Source organism: Corythoichthys intestinalis, chromosome 5, assembly GCF_030265065.1.
Source record: "Corythoichthys intestinalis isolate RoL2023-P3 chromosome 5, ASM3026506v1, whole genome shotgun sequence".
Classification (NCBI taxonomy): Eukaryota; Metazoa; Chordata; class Actinopteri; order Syngnathiformes; family Syngnathidae; genus Corythoichthys; species Corythoichthys intestinalis.
This window is the reverse complement of record NC_080399.1, coordinates 54222990-54244789: the sequence shown is the minus strand read 5'-3', so window position 1 is coordinate 54244789 and position 21800 is coordinate 54222990. Positions and strand designations below refer to the sequence as shown.

Genomic DNA, 21800 nt, shown 5'->3' with positions numbered 1-21800 from the left:
ACAGTGCTTAGTTGCTGCCAAGCTTTGTGGCCAAATTGACTGCGTGTGTGTACGGTATCTTTCCGGGTTGTGCGCGCGCATCTGCGCCCGCCCCCACCTTTTTGTTTATTGCACTGTGCAATTCCTGTGTGTGTTGTTGATTATTGTGCACTCAATTTGCACTGTTTTAAATTGGCACTGATATGCTGTTAACCCTAGCCCTAAATTCAGAATTTCTGACATTAGGCTTAATCTTCGAGTTAGCTGGGTTTAATTAGTCGGTGGAGTTGATATCAACAAATTTAATGCAGTTTGTCAGTTATTTGTTAGTTACAGGGCTGGATTGGCTGAGCTGGCGCGGGTCAATGGTGGTCCAAATCAACTCCATTGACAAATTAAACCTCTGCTAACTCGAAGATTAAGCCTGTGAAAAATTCTGATCTTCCCCTTTAAATTAAATTATCGGAAAGTCAATCACATACGATATTTTTCTGTTGTCATTCCTACGTTGAGGTGGCTAAGGGAGAAAAATTGGTAAAAATTAACTGATGAATTACTTTTAAAGTAACTAAGTTACTTTGATAATAAAGTAATCAGTAAAGTAACTAGATGACTTTTTTTAGGCGTAATCAGTAATTAAATTACTTTTTCAAGTAATCTGACACCACAGGCTGGCACTAGGCTGCGGCCTGGTTTTTTGCAGTTTGTGTAGAGGGCAAATATAAACTATAAATTTTAAGGTCGAGGCACTTTTTCTGGGGAGCACCTCGTGGTGCTCTGGGGGAGATGTCTCCTGGTCGACCAGCTTTAAATTACTCTTTCCTAAATAAGTGTATATATTTTAGGTGATCATTGCTTTCTTTTTGTTCCTGAACGGTATGTTGTCATCTCCTGTGCGTTAAGAGAATAAAAGAACCTGTAAAAAAAAAACAACAAACCTTTTTTCCCTTCAAGATGTACCTTAATTAGTGTATAGTATGTCAAGTTAGACATATAACTTTATATATTATATCTTATGTCTCGCATTGTCGAAATGTCAGCAAAAAAAATATTATCAAATAAATAGTAATTCAAATACACTTTTAACCATTAATCGGAATAATAATTGATTTAGTTGTGTGTTTTTTTTTTTTTTTTAATATAAAAAAATATTTTGAGTAATAATTGGTTTCAGTTTTTGGTCTCCGGTTTCTAATACTGTATTAGGTTTTCAGTTATGGCCAAGAATTTTCATTTCGCAGTTTTTCCTATTACACACTGCACAGCCATAAATTGTATGGTCATAACTAGGGTTGTCCCGATCATGTTTTTTTTGCTCCCGATCCGATCCCGATCGTTTTAGTTTGAGTATCTGCCAATCCCAATATTTCCCGATCCGATTGCTTTTTTTTGCTCCCGATTCAATTCCAATCATTCCCGATAATTTTCCCGATCATATACATTTTGGCAATGCATTAAGAATAAAATGAATAAAACTCGGACGAATATATACATTCAACATACAGTACATAAGTACTGTATTTGTTTATTATGACAATAAATCCTCAAGATGGCATTTACATTATTAACATTCTTTCTGTGAGAGGGATCCACGGATAGAAAGACTTGTGACTTTGTATATTGTGACTAAATATTGCCATCTAGTGTATTTGTTGAGCTTTCAGTAAATGATACTGTAGCCATGCCCAAATGCATGATGGGAAGTGGAACCATGACTGTGCGTAGTGCTACCAATTGCTATATCTTCTCTGCGTCGTGAAATAAGGTGTAAGAAAAAGATCAATTGCTACCTTGCTTCCCCACATTGCTTCCCATTATATTTCTAATCGTAGGGAGAGGGATTGTAAGGCTTTAGCCAATTAAAAAAAGGCTCCAAAGGCTGCCAAAATTCACTCTACTCATTTTACGCTGCCTTTTATCTCTCTATATAGGTAAAACGGCGCCATTACAGATTGAGCGCGACAATGCGTGAGTGGGTTGTGCAGCGCATGCATTAATTGCGTTAAATATTTTAACGTGATACATTTTTAAATAATTAATTACCGCCGTTATTGGAATAAATTTGATAACCCTATCTTTAGCCTAAACTAAAGACTCTGGATGGGTGTAACATATTATGTCTGTAACGTTAAATACAATTAGAAAATGATTTAATTAAAAAAAAAAAAAAAAAAATTAAAATAAGGCATGGCCGATATTTTTTTTGCCGATTCCGATACTTTGAAAATTACGTGATCGGACCCGATCGATCGGCATCACATCTCTAGTCATAACATCCCCCAAAAATCTGGCATTGAACTAAAATATTCAGAAATAAATACATCATAATGTTATCAGTTTTAAAAAGCAGTGATGAAGCTTAATAATCCTTACTGTTGGTGCTGTGGTCGTCCACCAGTATAATTTCCTTGAGTAAATGTGATGGAGTTCTCAGGATGGCTGTGTGTACAGAGCGCAGCAACACTGACAAGGCCTCATTGACAAAGATGAAGATGATACTCAGCTGAGGAAGGTCGGAAGAATACCACAAGTTTTTACATCTGAGGGATAAATGAGATTATTTGGTGACATCACATCTCTATATTGGTTGATAAAATCCTATAGGCAGCTGTAAGCGACTTAACCAAGAAATTGTCCGACTCACCCGTCAGGGCGAAAATCTGGGATTGGCCGGGTGATGGACAGCCGGTCACTGAGGTAGCTGTTGTAACCATAATACCGAAACTTTTTGATGGCAACCTTTCGACTCCCTGGGCCCAGGTCATGACCCCAGTGATCAAACAGTGAGGAGCTGGGATCTGAGGCTAATGAGGATGATGCATCTTCACCTTCCTTCTGGGGTTTATCTGTGTGGACAAGAAAGTACAGCGTTTAGCATTTTAGTACAGGTCGTCCCCGGGCTAAGACTTACCCGACTTAAAGCTAAAGATATAAATAACAAATCAAAATTCATGTTCCGTGCTAATTATTTCTTCACTTACTGTTCTATTTGTTTCATTCATTGCTAGTTATGGAATTTGGTAGCACTTTATCTGACAGTGGCACCTGTCATAACAACATCATTATTATGACATGACACTGCCATGGGCTTTAATGAATACTTATGACAGCTGTCATTTTGTGTCATCCGGAAAATTATATCCCTTTTGAACCGATGTAAAAGATCCGAGCTGGACATCAATTGAGTTAGTGACATAATTTGCCAGATGACAATGACATCTGTCATAACCATCCATTAATGCCCATGATAATGTCATGTCATAATTATGACGGTCTTATGGCAATCTTATGATGCCGCTGTCAAATAAAGTATTACCTATTAACCCAAATAAATCAACAAATAAGCCGCACTGGACTATAAGCCGCAGGATTCAAAATGATGGGAAATAGTAGCGCTTTATAGTCTGAAAATTACAAAATTTTGAGATTTAGGGGGTATTTAGGGGTACTTAAATGGTCTATTTCGATTTACGCGGAAATTCGGGTTACTTCACCAGCGTAGGAGCTGAACTCGTTCGGGGACTACCTGTAGTCATGTTTTCTCCAAAACTACTCTTCATGCTCCATAAATCTTCCATTGAATTAGGTTGTAGGAAAACTGTATTTTATGTGTTACCAGAAGTTGACTGATAAAATTTTGAATCCTGCTGCATTCAAATTATAAGGTTAAGTGACGGTAAGTCAATGTTTACTTGAAGAGCTTCAAGATATACAATCATTTCACACAGCTTCATTACTTGTCACTGTAGCTGGAGTTGTTGTCATGGTAACATTTGAGTGCTGCAAGCGAAAACATTTATGTGGGTTGAAGTTGATTTGCTTTCAGGGACCACATACAGTTCTTCTGATGTAACAAGAACAGTCACATCGATGCCACTACTACTTGACTTTCCTCGTCTGGAGGCACAGTCCTCCACTGTTCAAACAGTTGTGTAACTTCAAGCGTGGTTGGCTTTATTTGAGAGTTTGAGTTTTAAAATGATTGCGCGCCAGTTAACTGAAACATTTTGCAATACAGAACAGTGGAATCTCAGTTTACAAAATCCACTTATTCTGAACAAAGTTTATAAAAAAAAAAAAAGTAAAAAAAAAAAATAAAGTGAAAAAAAGATGCTGTATTCATCCTAAGGAAGTGGAAACTCAACAGTCTGGTAACCATAAAATAACACAAATACAAGTCGTCCCCAGGTTAGGAAGTACCCGACTTACGACTAGGCATGTGCCAGTATCATATTCTGATGGTATGATAACCTTGAAGCAAAATATCACAATTTCATGGTATTGCAATTACAGTTCTATAACGTGCTACGTTGAGATATCTGGGTTTAAAAGAACAAAAAAAAAAAAAAAAAGAAAAAAAAAATTCCATTGAATAGGATTTTTATTTTTCAAACCATGTTAGCAAATTGGAACATACATATAATGTTAAGTTAAAAGAAGTAAAAAAATAAATAAATAAATAAAAATAACAAATATTCCAAATAAAATTAAAATAAATGCCATCATTTAGGTAAGCCTAAACCCACAGCCACAGTTCGACATATAACCATCAGAACAAAAATAGTTATTTGCCATAAAAAGCACGTGTGAATGACTCGTATCATGTTTACATTATACACACACTCTCTTTCTCAACACAGACAGTTACCAGAGAAAAAAACACCTCATTTTCCACCGCTAGACACACTAAACACCTCTGCAAACATCTTTTGGCCCTCCTCCTCGAAGCAACGGCCGCCTGTAACTTTTCTGTAGCCGAAGTATTCCCATACCCGCAATTTAGTTTTCTTCGATGGAGGAAAAAATTCAGGAGTTTCACCTCCTCCAGCTATCGTGTAGCACAGCTGACTCACTGACACTGAGCAACAACCGGTGGGGGAGGATTGAGCCTTGCAGCTGCAAGCGAGGGATTTCTCCATGCATTTTTGGGACATAAAAAATAGGTAGTACCTTAGGGACGGTATGACGGAAAAGTTTTGCGATTTTGAAACCTTGACGTTTTCATACCACAGTATACCTTGAAACCGGTAATCGACACATGCCTATTGATAACATACCTGTCTTACGTGACTTTGGCTTTACGATTCCGAGCCCCGTGTGCCATTTCGTCTCCAGTCGTTTTTTAAATTTATTTATTATTTTTAGTCGCGTGAAGCCCTTTTCAGTCTTATATCCCGCCAAATTCCTGTGTAATGTGACACGGGATTTACCCGTGTCATGGCTTTCAGACACGGGGAGATGTTTCTAGAATTACTCGGGTTGGACACTTTCACTTTAAGACATACCCGTGTTGGTGAAACAGCCTTTTAATTTTGTTATGTTTTCAGTTTAATTTTGCTATCTTTGCCGTATTGAAAATTGCTATGTTTGTTTCCTGATTTTCATCTTACTGCGAAGAAAGAGGAAATAATAATCAGCCCGCCATGATATTAACATCATCAGCCTTTGTACTGTCATTCACTCTGTCTTATATTTTGTGTTTTGTGGTCTAGCGGTGCCAAATAAAAACTGGGAAAGAGGTTGAAATCCGTGCTTTGGCGTATTGCTGATGGCAGCCCTCAATGTGAAATAGTTTATTTTTTACGGTGCTTTAAAGACGCAATGTGATTGAACAGGTCGGTGTGATAATAGGACTTCAGACTGCAAGCTTGTATCTGGTCATGTGACTGTATTGTTACATCTTATTGGTATAATAGTCATTTGATTATTGTTGTTAAGTCTCATTGGACAAACTGGCAAATCCACTGTTGGGATCTCTGGCAAAAACAAAGTACTGTATTTTTCGGACTATAAATCGCAGTTTTTTTTTCATAATTTGGCTGGGGGTGCGACTTATACTCAGGAGCGACTTATGTGTGAAATTATTAACATATTATTATATCATTTCACATGTTATTTTGGTGTTTTGGAGTGACACTGATGGTTTGATAAACTTATTAGCATGTTCTGTATTCTATAGTTATCTGAATAACTGTCACGTATTAATGTTTCAGCCATTAATGTTTCTGTCACGTATTAATGTTTCAGCCATTAATGTTTCATCATCTTGCACGTGTAATGTTTCAGCTAGTAATGTTTCATCATATTGCTTCACACTCATGCATCACAAAGCCCTTTATTATGTCATAAAGAATAACTGAGAACACTCTATAAGCCTCGAGCAGACAACATCCAGTGTCAGGTCGTCAGCGATTCAACATACGTCTGCATGTCAACTTGCCATTATCGCTTGACCTGATAGTTTTACCTTGCCTGTCAACATCAATAAAATCCTGTGTCTGCGATACGCAACTGGGTCCTCCGTCTCGTACATGACAGTACGACCTGACCAGAATGGAACCAGCGTATCAACCCTCTGACCTGGACCGTCTTCACCAAATGGAAGAGGAGGTCTCCCGGATGTCTGGTCACATCGCATCGTTAATCCAGATCAGCAACAAACACAAGCAACAACTCCAGCGACAGCAAGATCAAATGACTCAGGTGATCCAAACTCTCACCAAACTTGCAACTCCATCGTCACCACAATCCAATGGTCTGGTTCCAGAAGCCCCAGTTCCGGTAAACCCAGCCTTGGCTATTGACGCTCTCGAGCCCAAGATTGGAAACCCCAAACGCTTTAACGGCGATCCAACTCAGGTACGAGCCTTTCTGACAAGTTGCAAAGTCCAATTTTCCCTGCAACACCGGACCTTTTCAACCGAAGGGGCCAAAGTGGGATACGCCATCACCCACTTGACTGGTCGGGCTCGGCTTTGGGGGACAGCGGAATTTGAGAGGCAAACACCAGCTTGTAATAACTTCAATGCCTTTGCAGATGAAATGATCAAAGTGTTCGACCCGGGCTTTTCTAACTCCGAGACATCCCGCGCCCTATGTCAAGGCAATCAGTCAGTGTCGGAGTATTCGATTGAATTCCAAACTCTGGTGAGACGCAGCGACTGGAACATGAAACCCGTGATCGACGCATTCTATCACAGCCTGGCAGACTACATCAAAGATGAGCTCGTCTCCTATGATCTACCCAGCACCCTTGATGAAGCCATTGCCCTTGTAACCCGCATTGACCGTCGGATTCAGACCCGACGGCGAGAGAGGGACGTCGGAACGGACCCTCTGCCTCCCAGCCTTTCCCCGTTGTTAATCGCAACCTGCCCACCAAAGAGCCGTCTGTATTCCTTATCTGCACCAGAAAGAAGCGCCATGGAGAAGTACATTAATGAATCACTAGCTGCTGGGTTAATCCGTCCGTCGTCCTCGCCTGCTGGAGCTGGATTCTTCTTTGTACCGAAGAAGGATGGCTCTCTCCGCCCATGCATAGATTACCGTGGACTCAATGACATAACCATCAAGAACCGCTACCCCCTACCACTCATGTCATCTGCTTTTGAACTTCTCCAAGGTGCAACTGTGTTCACTAAACTGGATCTGAGGAGCGTTTATCATCTGGTTCGAATGAAAGAAGGCGATGAGTGGAAGACGGCATTCAACACGCCCTCAAGACACTATGAGTACCTAGTCATGCCCTTTGGCTTAACTAACGCCCCTGCAGTATTTCAGGCCCTGGTAAATGATATCCTGCGAGACATGCTCAATATATTTGTGTTTGTGTATTTAGATGACATACTGATATTTTCCAAAACCATGTCTGACCATATTAATCACGTCCAGCAGGTTCTGCGCCGCCTCCTGGAAAACTCCCTGTTTGTCAAAGCAGAGAAATGTGAATTCCACGCCAGATCGGTATCATTTCTGGGGCAGATAGTGGCAGAGGGAAGGCTTCAGATTGACCCTGCAAAAGTGATGGCAGTTACATCCTGGCCTGTACCGGAGAACCGCAAGAAGCTGCAGCAATTCCTGGGCTTTGCCAACTTCTACAGACGACTCATCCGGAATTACAGCACAGTGGCATCTCCCCTCACTTCGCTTACCAGCACAAAGGTTCCGTTCAAATGGACTCCGGCAGCTGACAAGGCCTTCGAGACGCTTAAGGCACGCTTCACTTCTGCCCCGATCCTCCAAATGCCCGACCCAGAGCGACAATTTGTGGTAGAGGTGGGTGCGTCCGACGTGGGGGTTGGGGCAGTGCTTTCACAGCGTGCAGCATCGGACGGCAAGTTACATCCGTGCGCCTTCTACTCTCGCCGACTGTCCCCGGCAGAGCGGAATTATGACATTGGGAATCGCGAGCTGCTGGCTGTAAAACTCGCTCTGGAAGGATGGCGACATTGGCTGGAAGGATCAGCCGTGCCGTTTCTGGTGTGGACCGACCACAAGAACCTTGAATACATAAGAACAGCTCGGCGGTTGAACTCGCGCAGGCCCGGTGGTCCCTATTCTTCACACGTTTCAATTTCACCCTCTCTTACCGCCCTGGTTCCCGGAATGCAAAGCCCGATGCTCTCTCTCGAGTATTCCAGAAGGATGAAGCACTAGTGGAGGATTTTGAGTCCATACTCCCGGATTCCTGCCTAGTTTTCACGCTGACCTGGGACATTGAGGAGCAGGTTAAAGAAGCCATCTGGGATCAGCCTGGCCCCAGCGCCTGCCCCACTGATCGCCTCTTTGTTCCTGACAATCTGAGGTCCCAGGTGATCCAGTGGGGCCATAACTCCCACCTGGCTTGTCACCCTGGTGTCACACGCACCATCCACCTGCTCTCCCAGCGATTCTGGTGGCCATCGTTGAGAACAGATGTCCAAGACTTCGTGAAAGCCTGCCCCACCTGTAGCCAGAACAAGACCATCAGCCGTTCCCCAGCCGGCTTGCTCCAACCCCTGCCAGTCCCCAAACGCCCCTGGTCCCATATATCAATGGACTTTGTAACTGGACTCCCTCCTTCTGAAGGAAACACTGTCATCCTCACGGTTGTGGACAGGTTCAGCAAGATGGCCCACTTCATCCCGCTGCCAAGATTGCCTACTGCTAAGAAGACGGCACAGGTGGGTATGGAGCAGGTGTTCTGAATTCACGGACTACCGAGGGATGTCGTATCTGACCGGGGTCCACAGCTTGCATCCTCCTTCTAGAAGGGGTTCTGCCGCCTCCTGGGAGCCACAGCGAGCCTCACGTCAGGCTATCACCCACAGTCTAACGGCCAGTCGGAAAGGCTCAACCAAGAGCTTGAGACATCCCTCCGCTGCATGGTTTCACGCAACTCCCATTCCTGGGCACAACATCTACTGTGGGTGGAATACGCTCACAACTCCCTTCCCAGCTCTGCCACCGGTCTGTCTCCCTTTCACACTGTCTTTGGCTATCAACCGCCCCTGTTCGCCAGCCAAGAAGGAGACGCTTCCTGCCCTTCCGCCCAGGCCTGCGTACGGAGATGTCACCGAATCTGGTCTCAAGCCCGTATTGCTCTTTTAAAGTCTGTTTCTGGTTATGCCATCAGAGCCAACCGACGGCGGACTGCAGCCTCTGCATACCAAGTGGGCCAGAAGGTATGGCTTTCTTCCCGGGATCTGCCACTCCAAGTGGAATCACGTAAACTGGCACCCAGGTTCGTTGGTCCATTTCCCATCGAGAAGATCATCAGCCCATCAGCTATCCGACTCAAACTACCCAGGTCTATGAAGGTTCACCCAACCTTCCATGTCTCCAAACTAAAGCCAGTCAATGAAAGTCCCCTGGTCCCCAATGCAGCACCACCTCCCCCTCCTCGCCTGGTGGACGGTGGTCCTGTCTACACAGTTCGCCGCCTGCTCAAGTCACGCCGCCGGGGCAGGGGCCTCCAATATCTGGTGGACTGGGAAGGATATGGTCCTGAGGAGAGGATGTGGGTTCCAGCTGGGCGGATTGTAGATCGGACCCTCATATCAGACTTGCACCGCCTCCATCCGGACCAACCGTCGATGCGGCGGGGTCGACCTAGAGCGGCTTGCTCTCAGCCCATGCCTACATCTGACTCTGAACCCAACCCTGTGCCGTCGGTACTTGATTCCTCCACTGGCGAGGAGGAGATAGAGCCAATGCCCTCGGTGGATGAGGCCATGGACTCTGAGATTGAACCAATGCCCTCAGAGGATGAGGCCATGGACTCTGATTAGTAGCCCTCGGTGGGCTCAATCCTTGGGACTTCTGGAGCCGTCCCTTGAGAGGGGGGTTCTGTCACGTATTAATGTTTCAGTCATTAATGTTTCTGTCACATATTAATGTTTCAGCCATTAATGTTTCATCATCTTGCATGTGTAATGTTTCAGCTAGTAATGTTTCATCATATTGCTTCACACTCATGCATCACAAAGCCCTTTATTATGTCATAAAGAATAACTGAGAACACTATATAAGCCTCGAGCAGACAACATCCAGTGTCAGGTCGTCAGCGATTCAACATATGTCTGCATGTCAACTTGCCATTATCGCTTGACCTGATAGTTTTACCTTGCCTGTCAACATCAATAAAATCCTGTGTCTGCGATACGCAACTGGGTCCTCCGTCTCGTACATGACAATAACTCTTATTAGCTATGTTACATTAACATACCGGCCAAGTTCGCATTTTCTTGTTCATGCATCATGTAACATTATCATACTGGTTATTTATTCAGCATGTTGTTCTCTATTGTATTTTTATTATAAATTGCTTTTCAAGATGACATATCTACTCTATGTGTTGGATTTTATCAAGTAAATTTCCCCCCAAAATGCGACTTATATTCCAGTGCGACTTATATGTTTTTTCCCTCTTTGTTGGGCATTTTATGGCTGGTGTGACTTATACTCAGGTGCGACTTATAGTCCGAAAAATACGGTAAAATTTAATCTGTAAAATAAAGAAGAAAAAGTAACGAACACAAAGTGTAAGCCAAATTGGCGGAGTAAGAGTAGTGTTTCTTCTTCACAAATCTAAAAACAAAGTAAAAACTATGGGATGGTAAATCTAATCTTAGAAGTACATTTTTCTAAAAAAAAAAAAAAAGTTATTTAATCAAATGCAGCGGAATAAATGTAAGGCACCTCTGCTAATAAATAAATGATGCCCATATTCATCCTGAGCTGTTGTACAGTCTTATAGCAGCAGAAACAAACAAGTCTGAACCTTAAGCCGCTGTATGAGTACTTTCTCATCTCTGCCCATTAACTCTAGTGAGGATAAGCAGTAAAGAAAATGGATGGATGCGATATATTTTATAGTGTCCCTGAGTGACATGAAAAGCACTAATAAATCAATGGTATAATTTCATTATCATTATTATTATGATTAAGCAAGCATAATTAATGGTAGGAGACATCACCAGAAACATTTTTGGCGGGGGGAACTCCAGATACCATAAGTATAATTTCTCATGCAACGCAAATGCACTGATTGACAGTTTTACAAAGCGTTTGATTTCTTATCTTCTTGTGCAAGACTGACAAACATCAAATAAATTTGCTATGAAGTGCCTCCAAGCCTACCCCTTATGAATGTGAATTCTAATTAGATGTGAAGCACAGTATTGCTCCCCTCGCTAATTATATGCTTTCTGCCCTTGTAGGTTAAATGTCACGTCCCTTGAAGTCCATTCAAAGACGCATAATAAACATCCTTGAAGAGCTGTCGATGATGTTCCATTTAATAAAAACACATTGGATGTGTTCAAACAGTTTAGATGAAATTCTGTGCTGCTGTTTGAAATTAAGATGTTATAGAGTTCGAGACAGGGAGTCGTGTTTTCGGATGCTTGGAGTCACTCCTTTCAACAGGAGCATAGATGCCTATCAAAATGCCGAGCTATCATAAGATTTAATAGCCTAGTATGGCAAGCTTCTGGCTTGTGAGTTGGACTTGATTAGACTAAAATCTGTGTCAGTCTTACTTTGAAGTATCACCTTTTAACCGCGAAGATTGCATTTTGAAGACTGTCATGGGTTAATAGCAGGCTAAAGTTGTTAGTACATGTATAGATCTAACTTTCGCCATTCGCCTTAATGTAACAATGCTAATGTTCAACAACAATGTTTAATAAGTGTGTTTTCTTATTTTATACATCTCAACTTTAACTCCACGGTGTGTTAATGACCAAGAACACACAGTAGAATTAAAGTTCAAACATACAAAAAAAAAAAAAAAAAAAAAAAAGGAATTACATCTATATTAAACATTGCAAAACGCTAGCATTGCTACATTGAGGCTAATGTACAATGTACTAACCACTTTAGGGTGCTATGAAACATTGGCTGTTTTCTCCAAAACAAACCTGCAGTTAAAAGGTGACACTTCAGACATGAAGACTCGCTGGTTTACAGCATTTGCAGACGATGAAAAAAAAGAAAAAAAACACAGACATGGCTGAAAAAGCAGTTTCTGCTCTTGCACCCCTCTTTAAAATAATTTCCTGTATTTTAAGCCAAAGGAACTGTTGTATTTGATAGAACAATTTGTCTATATGCTGCCATAGCATTCATATTCCATTAAGCCCCCGTGCAGCCGCTTTTGTTTCAACCCAACCATGAAAATATGTAATTATATTTATTATTCAAAATGCCTGTCATTTTTAGCTTAGAATGATTAATTGATGTCTGTTTCGTTTAAAAAAAATAAAATAAAAAAAAACGACTTTGAAAAATTATTCACTCGCATATTTTAAACTTTTAAACAAATTAGGTCACAATGAAAAAAAACTTGGTGTCTGTAAATAAGTCATGGATAACTACCTCATAACTGTCGCTTAATTATATTTTTTTGTTACTGTCGCATTTTCACCGATATTTTAGATGATAAATAATCATTCCAAACAAAGAAAAAAAAAACGTTTAGAAGGTAAATATATGAAAAATAAAATCTCGACCACTCTTTGATGTCTGCGATTTCTGCTACGCGACCCTTGTTATATGACAATGTTTCACCCATAAAATCCCCCAGAACTCCGGCTGTGGCTATTCACAGCTGTGTCCTGACACTCGGTGATACATGCTACCAGGAGTTTTTGGATCGATAAGAGGTAAGTACGCGATAATATCTCGTTAAATTCATGGCTCTCGCTTGCTCTCACCTCCAGTTAGGGTTTTGCTGTTAATTTTTTTTTTTTTTGTTAAATGCCCTCCTGTTCAAAATTTTTCTTCCACCAGAAAATTGAGATTTTAAGCTTTCCAATGATGTATCACATATGCATATAGGGCAATTTTGAAATTTAGCCAAATTGGGGGTCTCAGAGTGGAACTTCAAGTCACCTGAGTGTTTTCCGCCATATATAATTTATCACAAAAGTGAGTATTCCCCTAGCATTTCTGCAGATATTTAAGTATATCTTTTCATGGGACAACACTGACAAAATGACACTTTGACACAATGAAAAGTAGTCTGTGTGCAGCTTATATAATAGATTTCATTTATTTTCCCCTCAAAATAACTCAAAATATAGCCATTAATATCTAAACCCCTGGCTACAAAAGTGAGTACACCCCATAGAAACTACGTACATCCCTAAATGTCCAAATTGAGTACTGCTTGTCATTTTGCCTCTAAAATGTCATGTGACTCGTTACAGGAGTGCTGTCAGTATTGCTGCAGAGATTGAAGAGGTGGGGGGTCAGCCTGTTCGTGTTCAGACCATATGCCGCACTCTACATCAAACTGGTGTGCATGGCTGTCACGCCTGGAGGAAGCCTCTTCTTAAGACGGTACACAAGAAAGCCCGCCTGTCTCATCAGACCATAGAACATGGTTCCAATAATCCATGTGCTTTGCTGACATGTCTTTAGCAAAATGTTTGCGGGCTTCGTCTTTGTTTCAACTTTCTTTTGATTTAATGTGATTTTTATGATCTTCGCGTGATGTAAAGCACTTTGAATTGCCTTGTGTTGAATTGTGCTATACAATTAAATTTGACTTGCCTTGCCTTAAAAATCTTCCCTATTGCAGTGTTATCATGCCATTTACTTTGAATACTATTTTTTACTGGAGCATCTCTAAATAAGCAGGCCTCTGCTCATTGCCATTAGTTCTCATATAGTAAATAAATCACTGGAAACTGATCAAAATCATGAAAGGGCCATGAGCACGATTCTAAAGAAAATGTTTATCAAAATGAATTGGGAATGCTTTGTAGTCTGTTTTTGATCCTTCATCGGTCCTGCATTGAAGGGTTTACTCTTGCATCAGTTGGAGTATCCACCAAATGACCTCAATCTCATAGTCTTTTCTCTCACAGGCTCTCTTGCAAAAACAAGTTGCCTGCCTCTCGATGTGTGGGTGAATAGCAATACAATTAAATGTGGGCGACAAGCTTACGTAAATGCACTTTTTGTATAAAACGGAGCTGTTGTAGTCTGAGGGCTCTGAGATTGTGCAAAACGCATAGGAATTATCTGGGTTTTCCTGCGTGCCTCTTTAATATTAGGATATGAAGCACTTTCAGGGGACTATAAAGTCGCAAATGTGAATTTGAGAACTAAAACAAATTCATTGAAATCCTTGAATAAAAGTGGGAGTGAGTTTGTGTTTTGAGTTGGGTTGGAATCCTGCAAAGCAGCAGTATTTGTAATTTAGAATAGTGTAGTTAGCTTCAAGCCCTAATTTGAAATGATAGTTATGCATATTTAAAATTGTTTTCCCTGTAGTCCCTGAATCGGACGGTAGACTGTGAATCGAGGTAAATTGAATCGTTTTTTGAGTGAAAGAATCTACTTGACAAAAACACTTAAAAAACATAAATAAATTAAAAAAAACACCCTCCAACACACACACAAAAAAACCTTACAAACACCACAGACAATATGAGATATACAAACATCACCAAATCACAGATTTGTGAAAGTTCAGTGGCCATGTTTTTTTGTTGTTGTTAAAAAGTAAAAAATATTAAAATAAAATCATTATACAGTTAAACATTATTGATCATAGCATACACTGAAGCTATCAAATGACTAATAAACAACACATATCAAAATCCCATCTCAGCAATAATTGCTTTTAAATATGAAGTGTTAATCGGTTCCTGCTATTTATTGAGTTTGTGTATGAAAATTGATATTTTACCTCCCCTTCTTATGAGGCTACTTTATTGTTGTTCTAGTAGGGGAAAAATCTTGGAACAATCTTTTTCTGTGACTGCCAACAATAATCATATCAATCCAAATAAATGTCAACTTTACACAATTGTTAACATCACATCCTGCCCTCCCTCACCTTGTTCTGTCTTGTTCTTCCCTGAACAAGACATTTGCATTTGTAGAAATATTTTTTGCTCCAAAAACACAATGCGCTTAACTTCTGAGGGAATAATCTGAAGCATAAGAGAGCCTGAAAACCCAGCAATAGAAACATGTTTTTTTCAAGAAGCTTATAAAAAAATGAAAAACAAAAAACGAAAAAGAAAAAAAAAAACAGGAGAAAGAAGTCAGGATTGAATCTGGACAGTAAGAATGGAGAACAATTTAGATGGCAATAGGAAAGTGGAGTTTGCTTCACTAATTTCCACCACACAAAGCAGACAGATGTTTTGTGTTCATGACGAAATGCTAACCCCTGCCAGCTGAGGTTCATAGTTTAAGGAGGTTACCGCTGTTACATAAACCCGGTGCACAGTGTCACAGGCAGACAGCAGGAAGCCGGAAGATTTAGGACTTTATCTGAAAGCTGCAGAAATGCTCTGTAAATCGTAGCCTACTGAGCCTGCAGATCAACATAAGCAAAAAGAAAGTGTATCACAAGGTGTGAGCACAGATATTCCATGTGGTGCCGCCACTATGTTTGTGAGCTTGTCCAACAAAGAGAAAAGCATACTTGCCGACTCAAACGTCACATTAGATAGCACTTGTAGATGTGAATATCAGTGATCATTATTTTTGTGTGAGTTTATAGATCATTCCATTGAAGATTCAGCACATGTTCTCTCAGCTAACGCAAACAAAGAATAGATAATGCTATATTTTCAATAACTACAGTATCTATTGTAGAAATATATTTTCATATCATTACCCAAGGCCAGTTTTAGGGGGGCATGTATGAGGGGGCAGTCAGAAATGTGTAGGAGGAAAAATACGTATGTACACATCATGCTCGAGCCCAACCAAAATTTTTTATTATTTAGTGTAACGGTGTAATGTAAGGCAAGGCAAGGCAAGGCAAGGCAAATTTATTTATATAGCACAATTCAACACAAGGCAATTCAAAGTGCTTTACATCACATGAAGACCATAAAAATCACATTTAAATCAACACAACGTAACAACCAAGACAAATGATCGCATTTAATCACAGAATAAAAATAAATAAATAAAAATAAAACAAAAATAAAAATAAAGCAAAAACTACTACTACTAATAATCATTGAAATCAGCAATGGAGATAAGCACAAGAGGAATAGAAGGCAGGTAGGTTGAAATATATAGACAGTTATGGATATGCAGTGCCAAACAAAAGCGTTTTTAGCCCTGATTTAAAGGAGCTAACAGTTTGAGCATACTTCAGACGTTCGGGTAACTTGTTCCAGAGGTGAGGAGCATAATAACTAAATGCTGCCTCACCCTGCTTGGTTCTTGTTCTTGGAACATGCAGAAGACCCGTTCCAGACGACCTTAGGGGTCTAGATGTCTCATAGGAATCTAACAAGTCAAGCATGTATTTTGGTTCAAGGCCATTAAGTGTTTTGTAGACGAGCAGTAGTATTTTATAGTCTATCCTTTGACTCACTGGAAGCCAGTGTAGCGATTTCAAAACCGGTGTAATGTGGTCCAGCTTCCTTGTATTTGTGAGGACTCTGGCTGCAGCATTCTGTACTAGCTGCAGCTTCCTGATTGATTTTTTATCAAGACCTGTAAATATACCATTGCAGTAGTCCAATCTGCTGAAAATGAATGCATGCATAAGTTTTTCCATGTCTTGTTGAGTCAGAAGCCCCTTAATTCTGGATATATTTTTTAGGTGGTAATAAGCGGATTTAGTGACGGACTTTAGATGGTTATCAAGTTTTAGGTCTGAGTCAATAATTACGCCAAGGTTTCTGACTTGATTTGTAGCTGTAAGTGACATTGTGCTAAGTTGGCTGCTTATCTTTGACCTTTCCTTTTTTGGCCCAAAAATGATCACCTCTGTCTTCTCCACATTTAACTGGAGAAAATTCTGGCACATCCATTCATTGATTTGACGAATGCATTTACTCAGGGAGACTAAGGGACTATAATCATGTGGGGACACAGAAATGTACAGTTGTGTGTCATCTGCATAGGCGTGATAGGAGATGTCATACTGTTCCATTATCTGAGCTAACGGAAGCATATAGATGTTAAATAAGAGTGGTCCAAGAATTGACCCTTGAGGGACTCCACACGTGAATTTGGTTCGTTCTGACTGATAGTTTCCAATTGACACAAAGAAATCTCTATCATGTAAATAGGATGTGAACCACTGAAGAATAGTGTCAGTAAGCCCTACCCACTGTTCCAATCTGCTGAGTAGTATGTTGTGATCAACCGTGTCAAATGCGGCGCTGAGATCCAATAGTAGCAGAACAGATGATTTGCCTGCATTGGTATTCCGACGAATATCATTTAGGACTTTGATAAGCACGGTCTCGGTGCTGTGTTGTGGCCGAAATCCAGACTGAAATGAGTTAAAAAGATTGTTTTGCATCATAAAAGTCTGGATCTGTTCAAACACAACCCTTTCGATAATTTTCCCCAGGAATGTCAGATTTGATATTGGCCTGTAATTACTAATGGTTGAGGCATCCAGATTAGGTTTTTTTAGGAGAGGTTTTATTACTGCAGTTTTTATGAATGTATAACAATAACAACTCATTACCCTTTGATAAAGATCATCATCATACTTTTTATTGAACTATTGGTGAAATTGGTGTCATGGCTCATTGTTTACACCTAACATTTTATAGATCAGTGGGCTGTGATGGTTGGTTGTCCAGCATTTGGATGCACAAATCGGTCCATATCGGGCTATCACAGAGGTCACGGAACTGTGGACCTCGGTCCGGTTTCGGACCTCCAAGCCATCTGGACCGGATCTCAAGCTGTCCGGACTAATACACGTTGCAACAACAAAAATATTTTTTTTCTGCGGGTTTGCAGAGTGGAGGCGGGCAACAAACAAAAACCTTAGCGGTGACGCGCGTGAGCCAGCCAATGGGAGTGAAGCCTTTGAAAGTTATTTTTAGAACAGCATGTCTCACACTCGCTTTCCAGACTCCGCGGAGTGACAGCCAAAAACTGAGCCGAATGAAGTTGGAGGAAGAGGCGAAAAGGTACGGCAAATGGCGTGCTCAAAACTTCGCAAGATTGATGCAGAAAACAGAGTGTTTAAGGAGGAGTGGACCAACACATTTTTGTTCATTTTACCTGGCGGCAGCACAAGACCGCTATGCCTCATCTGAGACTCATTCAGAGACCGTAGCGCTTGTAAAAAGCAGCAATTTGAAAAGGCACTATGAGACGAAGCATGCAGCTTTTTTTGCAAAGTTTCCCTATGAACTCTGCGATCCGTTCTCAAAAAAATAGCGGAATTAAGGGCTCAATATGATCGCACCTCAAGGCTCATGGTTCATTTATTCACTGCACAGCAACGTGCAAATGAATTCTCCCTCAGAATAGCGTGGCTATTGGGTCAAAACAAAGTCTTTCAGTGACGCACCGATTGTCAAAGATTGTATGAGTGTAGTTGCTGAAACTTTGTTGATGGAAAGCAAAAACAAGAGATCTGTCAAAAAATAAAGCAAATCCCCCTGTCAGCATCCACAATAAAAAAAAAAAGAAGTCTTGAACATGCTCTTATGTTGCTATTTAATGATTCAGTTAAAGCACTTTTTTAGTTTTATGCACCTTTTATATTTTATTTACATTTTTGAATGTTGTAATTATCAGCATGGCCACGTAAAAATACGTTTTTATTTTTTGGAAAAAAAAAAAGCATTAAAAATATTTCCGGACCAGAGATATTGTTGTAATTTTTTTATTTCGGACCCAGAGGATTTTTAATTCATTACCTCTGGGCTATCATCTGTATGGTTTCCCCAAGGACCAAGAGCAGCATAAAAAATGGATGGCAATTGTCAGCCGTCAAAACATGAAATTAAAATGCTCATTTTGTTTGGGTTTTTTGTTGTTGTTGTTGTTGTTTTTTTTTTGCTATTTAAAAAAGGACTTAGTCAGTGCTTAATTTGTAAATCATAAGGTGCCGGAATGCAAAGTACTCACGACAACGCAGGGATGACGAGACGGGCACAGGTCCTGGAACATACGGAGAAAATGGTGCCGAAAACAACACGCAAATGCCCACTTGCCATGCTGATTTCAGATAATATCCGTGGTATAAATGTTATGACAATTTACAATTATTTAGGCTATACAGTACTCTGCACAGCACGAGCAGTTGCCCACATAACCACAGGTGGGACTTACAGTACACAGTCAGCATTTAGTTTCTCAACAGGTCCAGTAAAACATAAAAAAAAAAAAAAAATCAGAGACTACAATAAATAACACAAACACATTCTTTTGCGAGTTTCATCCCCCCCGTCCTCTCTGGCCCCACTGCTTTTCAAATTGTGCAGCCAAAACCCGAATTTCTCATAAGGGTACTGGCCTGTTGCTCTGTGTTTGTGGTCCACCTCGCTGACTGCTGGCGCTGTAGCTGGCTCCCACTCCGAGTGGCGCTGAACCTGACCAGCTACTGCCACGGAAGCAGCCTCCTTCCCCGGCTTGGCTGGCTGTCTGTGAACCTGGCTAGCTGCTGCGGCACTACCCTCCTGTTGCACCCGGTCCTGGCCGTTAGCATGATCGCTGCAGCTGCCCTCATCACTGGTTGTTGCTTTTCTGACTCGTTTTGAACCATTTTCCTTCTTTTTGAAAAAAGACAGTAGGACGTTAAATTTTTATAATGCAATTCTTGGGATTTGTTCTGTAAATACATTTATGCTTATTATTATTTTTTAATAAGTTTTTTAAAAACGTTTTCATATTTTAATTATTTTCTATACACGAGAGGTGCCGTGTCTGCCCAAATAGGTCCCGGAACACAGGGAGGCCAAAATCAAGGGGTGCCGGATCTTGTTCCGGCAGCATCTGGCACAAATTAACCCCTGGACTTAGTGCCCACAGCCAGAAGTGACCATCAGCAGGCATCAGCAGTTGTCCCCAGCACAAGCAGCAGCATGATGTGCATCATGAAAATGTAACCTTAAAAAATACTGTATCTGGCGGAAAACACAGACAAGGCTGAAAAAGCAGTTTCTGCTCTAGCACCCCTCTTTAAAATAAACTGCTGTATTTTAAGCCAAAAGAACTATTGTGTCTGATAGAACGAAATGTCTATCTGCTGCCATAGCAGATTCATGGCGCATTAAGTCACCGAACTATTTTTAATTTGTCCGTTTAACCCTAAAAACCCCCGTTTACAGACGACGCGCAACCGGTTTTGTTTCAACCCAGCCATAAAAAGAAGGTAAGTAATTAGATTTTTTTATTCTACATGTCTGTCATTTTTAGCTTAGAGTCATTAATTGATGTCTAATATTTCGTTAAAAAAAAAAAGACTTACAACAACAAATTATGTCACAATGAAAAAATTGGCATCTGTAAAAACTGATATTTGTCACTGATATTTATCTCATAACTATCGCTTAATTGTATTTTTTCGTTGCTGTCGCATTTCCCCCAATATTTTAGATGATAATCGATCCAAACAAAGAAAAATTGGAAGAAAAAAAAAAACGTTTAAAAGGGTAAATATATGAAAAAATGAAAATCTCGATTACTCCTTGATGTCTGCGATTCCTGCATCGCAACCCTTGTTATATTACCATGTTTCACCCATAAAATCCCCCAAAAATTCAGCTGTGGCCATTCAAATCTGTGTTTTGACACTCGATACAGTATATGCTATATGGAGTTTTTGGATTGAAACGAGGTAAGTACGCGATAATATCTCGTTAAAATCATGGCGTCTTTAATTCTGCTATCGCGCGCTCTCGCCTCCAGTTAGGGTTTTGCTGTTCAAAAAATATATTTTTTAAAATGCCCTCCAGTTGAAAAATTTTCTTCCCCCAGAAAATGGACATTTTTAGCTTTCCAATGATGTATCACGAGTGCAAATCGGACCAATGATGTATCACACGTGCAAACCGGACAATTTTGAAATTTGGACAAATTGGGGCTGAATTTCAAGTCACCTAAGTGTTTTCCGCCATTAAAAAAAAAAAAATAATAATAATAATAATGTACAGTATATATAGTATACATTAAATTAGTTTTCTGTTATAAAATGTGTCTTATTTGTTGACATCACTTTTCAATCATACACATCTCTGAAATATAATAATGTCAAACATTTTGGTGTAAAAATACAGTTTGTCATGCATTGACTTTGTGCGCTTCGAGAAGGATGATACCTTCAAAGCTTACAAAATCGGGCTAATAAGCACGTGAAAGCCGGTCGTCTACCAATATTCACAAATACAGATGAGTGTGTCCCGTCACAAAGGGCTTCTGAAAGAGTTGACAATTTAAAAGAGGAAGTAACTTAATTTATCCCTGGCGATACCTTCCCAATGAGCAGAGTCAGTTTAAAAAGTAGGAGAAAATTGTTTGTCAACCAAGATAATATATATGGTGGAAAACACTCAGGTGGCTTGAAGTTCCTCTCCGAAAACCCCTACTTTGGCCAAATTTCAAACTTGTCCTGTATACATGTGTGATACATCATTGGAAAGCTTAAAATCTCTATTTTCTGGTGGAAGACGATTTTTGAGCAAGAGGCAATTTTTTTGACACCTGAAAAGTAGTTCAAATCAGGTGAGTGAAAAATCCACATTTTTGAGACCTTTGAAATTTTCTTTAAGTTTCTCACTTAAAAAAAGGGTTTGAACACCCATCCTGGCACATAATAA

At 40.3% G+C, this 21800-nt stretch overlaps 1 protein-coding gene across 1 annotated transcript in view; it reads right to left on the bottom strand.

The window, feature by feature from the left end:
• LOC130915869 (polypeptide N-acetylgalactosaminyltransferase 18-like) overlaps positions 1–21800 on the bottom strand; it is a 228784-nt gene that overhangs the window by 96148 nt on the left and 110836 nt on the right. Inside the window, exons 3-4 of the mRNA XM_057836033.1 lie at positions 2624–2825; positions 2353–2519 (exon numbers count right to left, since the gene is read on the bottom strand). Coding sequence (XP_057692016.1) covers positions 2353–2519; positions 2624–2825 — 369 coding nt within the window. The remainder of the gene's footprint in view (positions 1–2352; positions 2520–2623; positions 2826–21800) is intronic.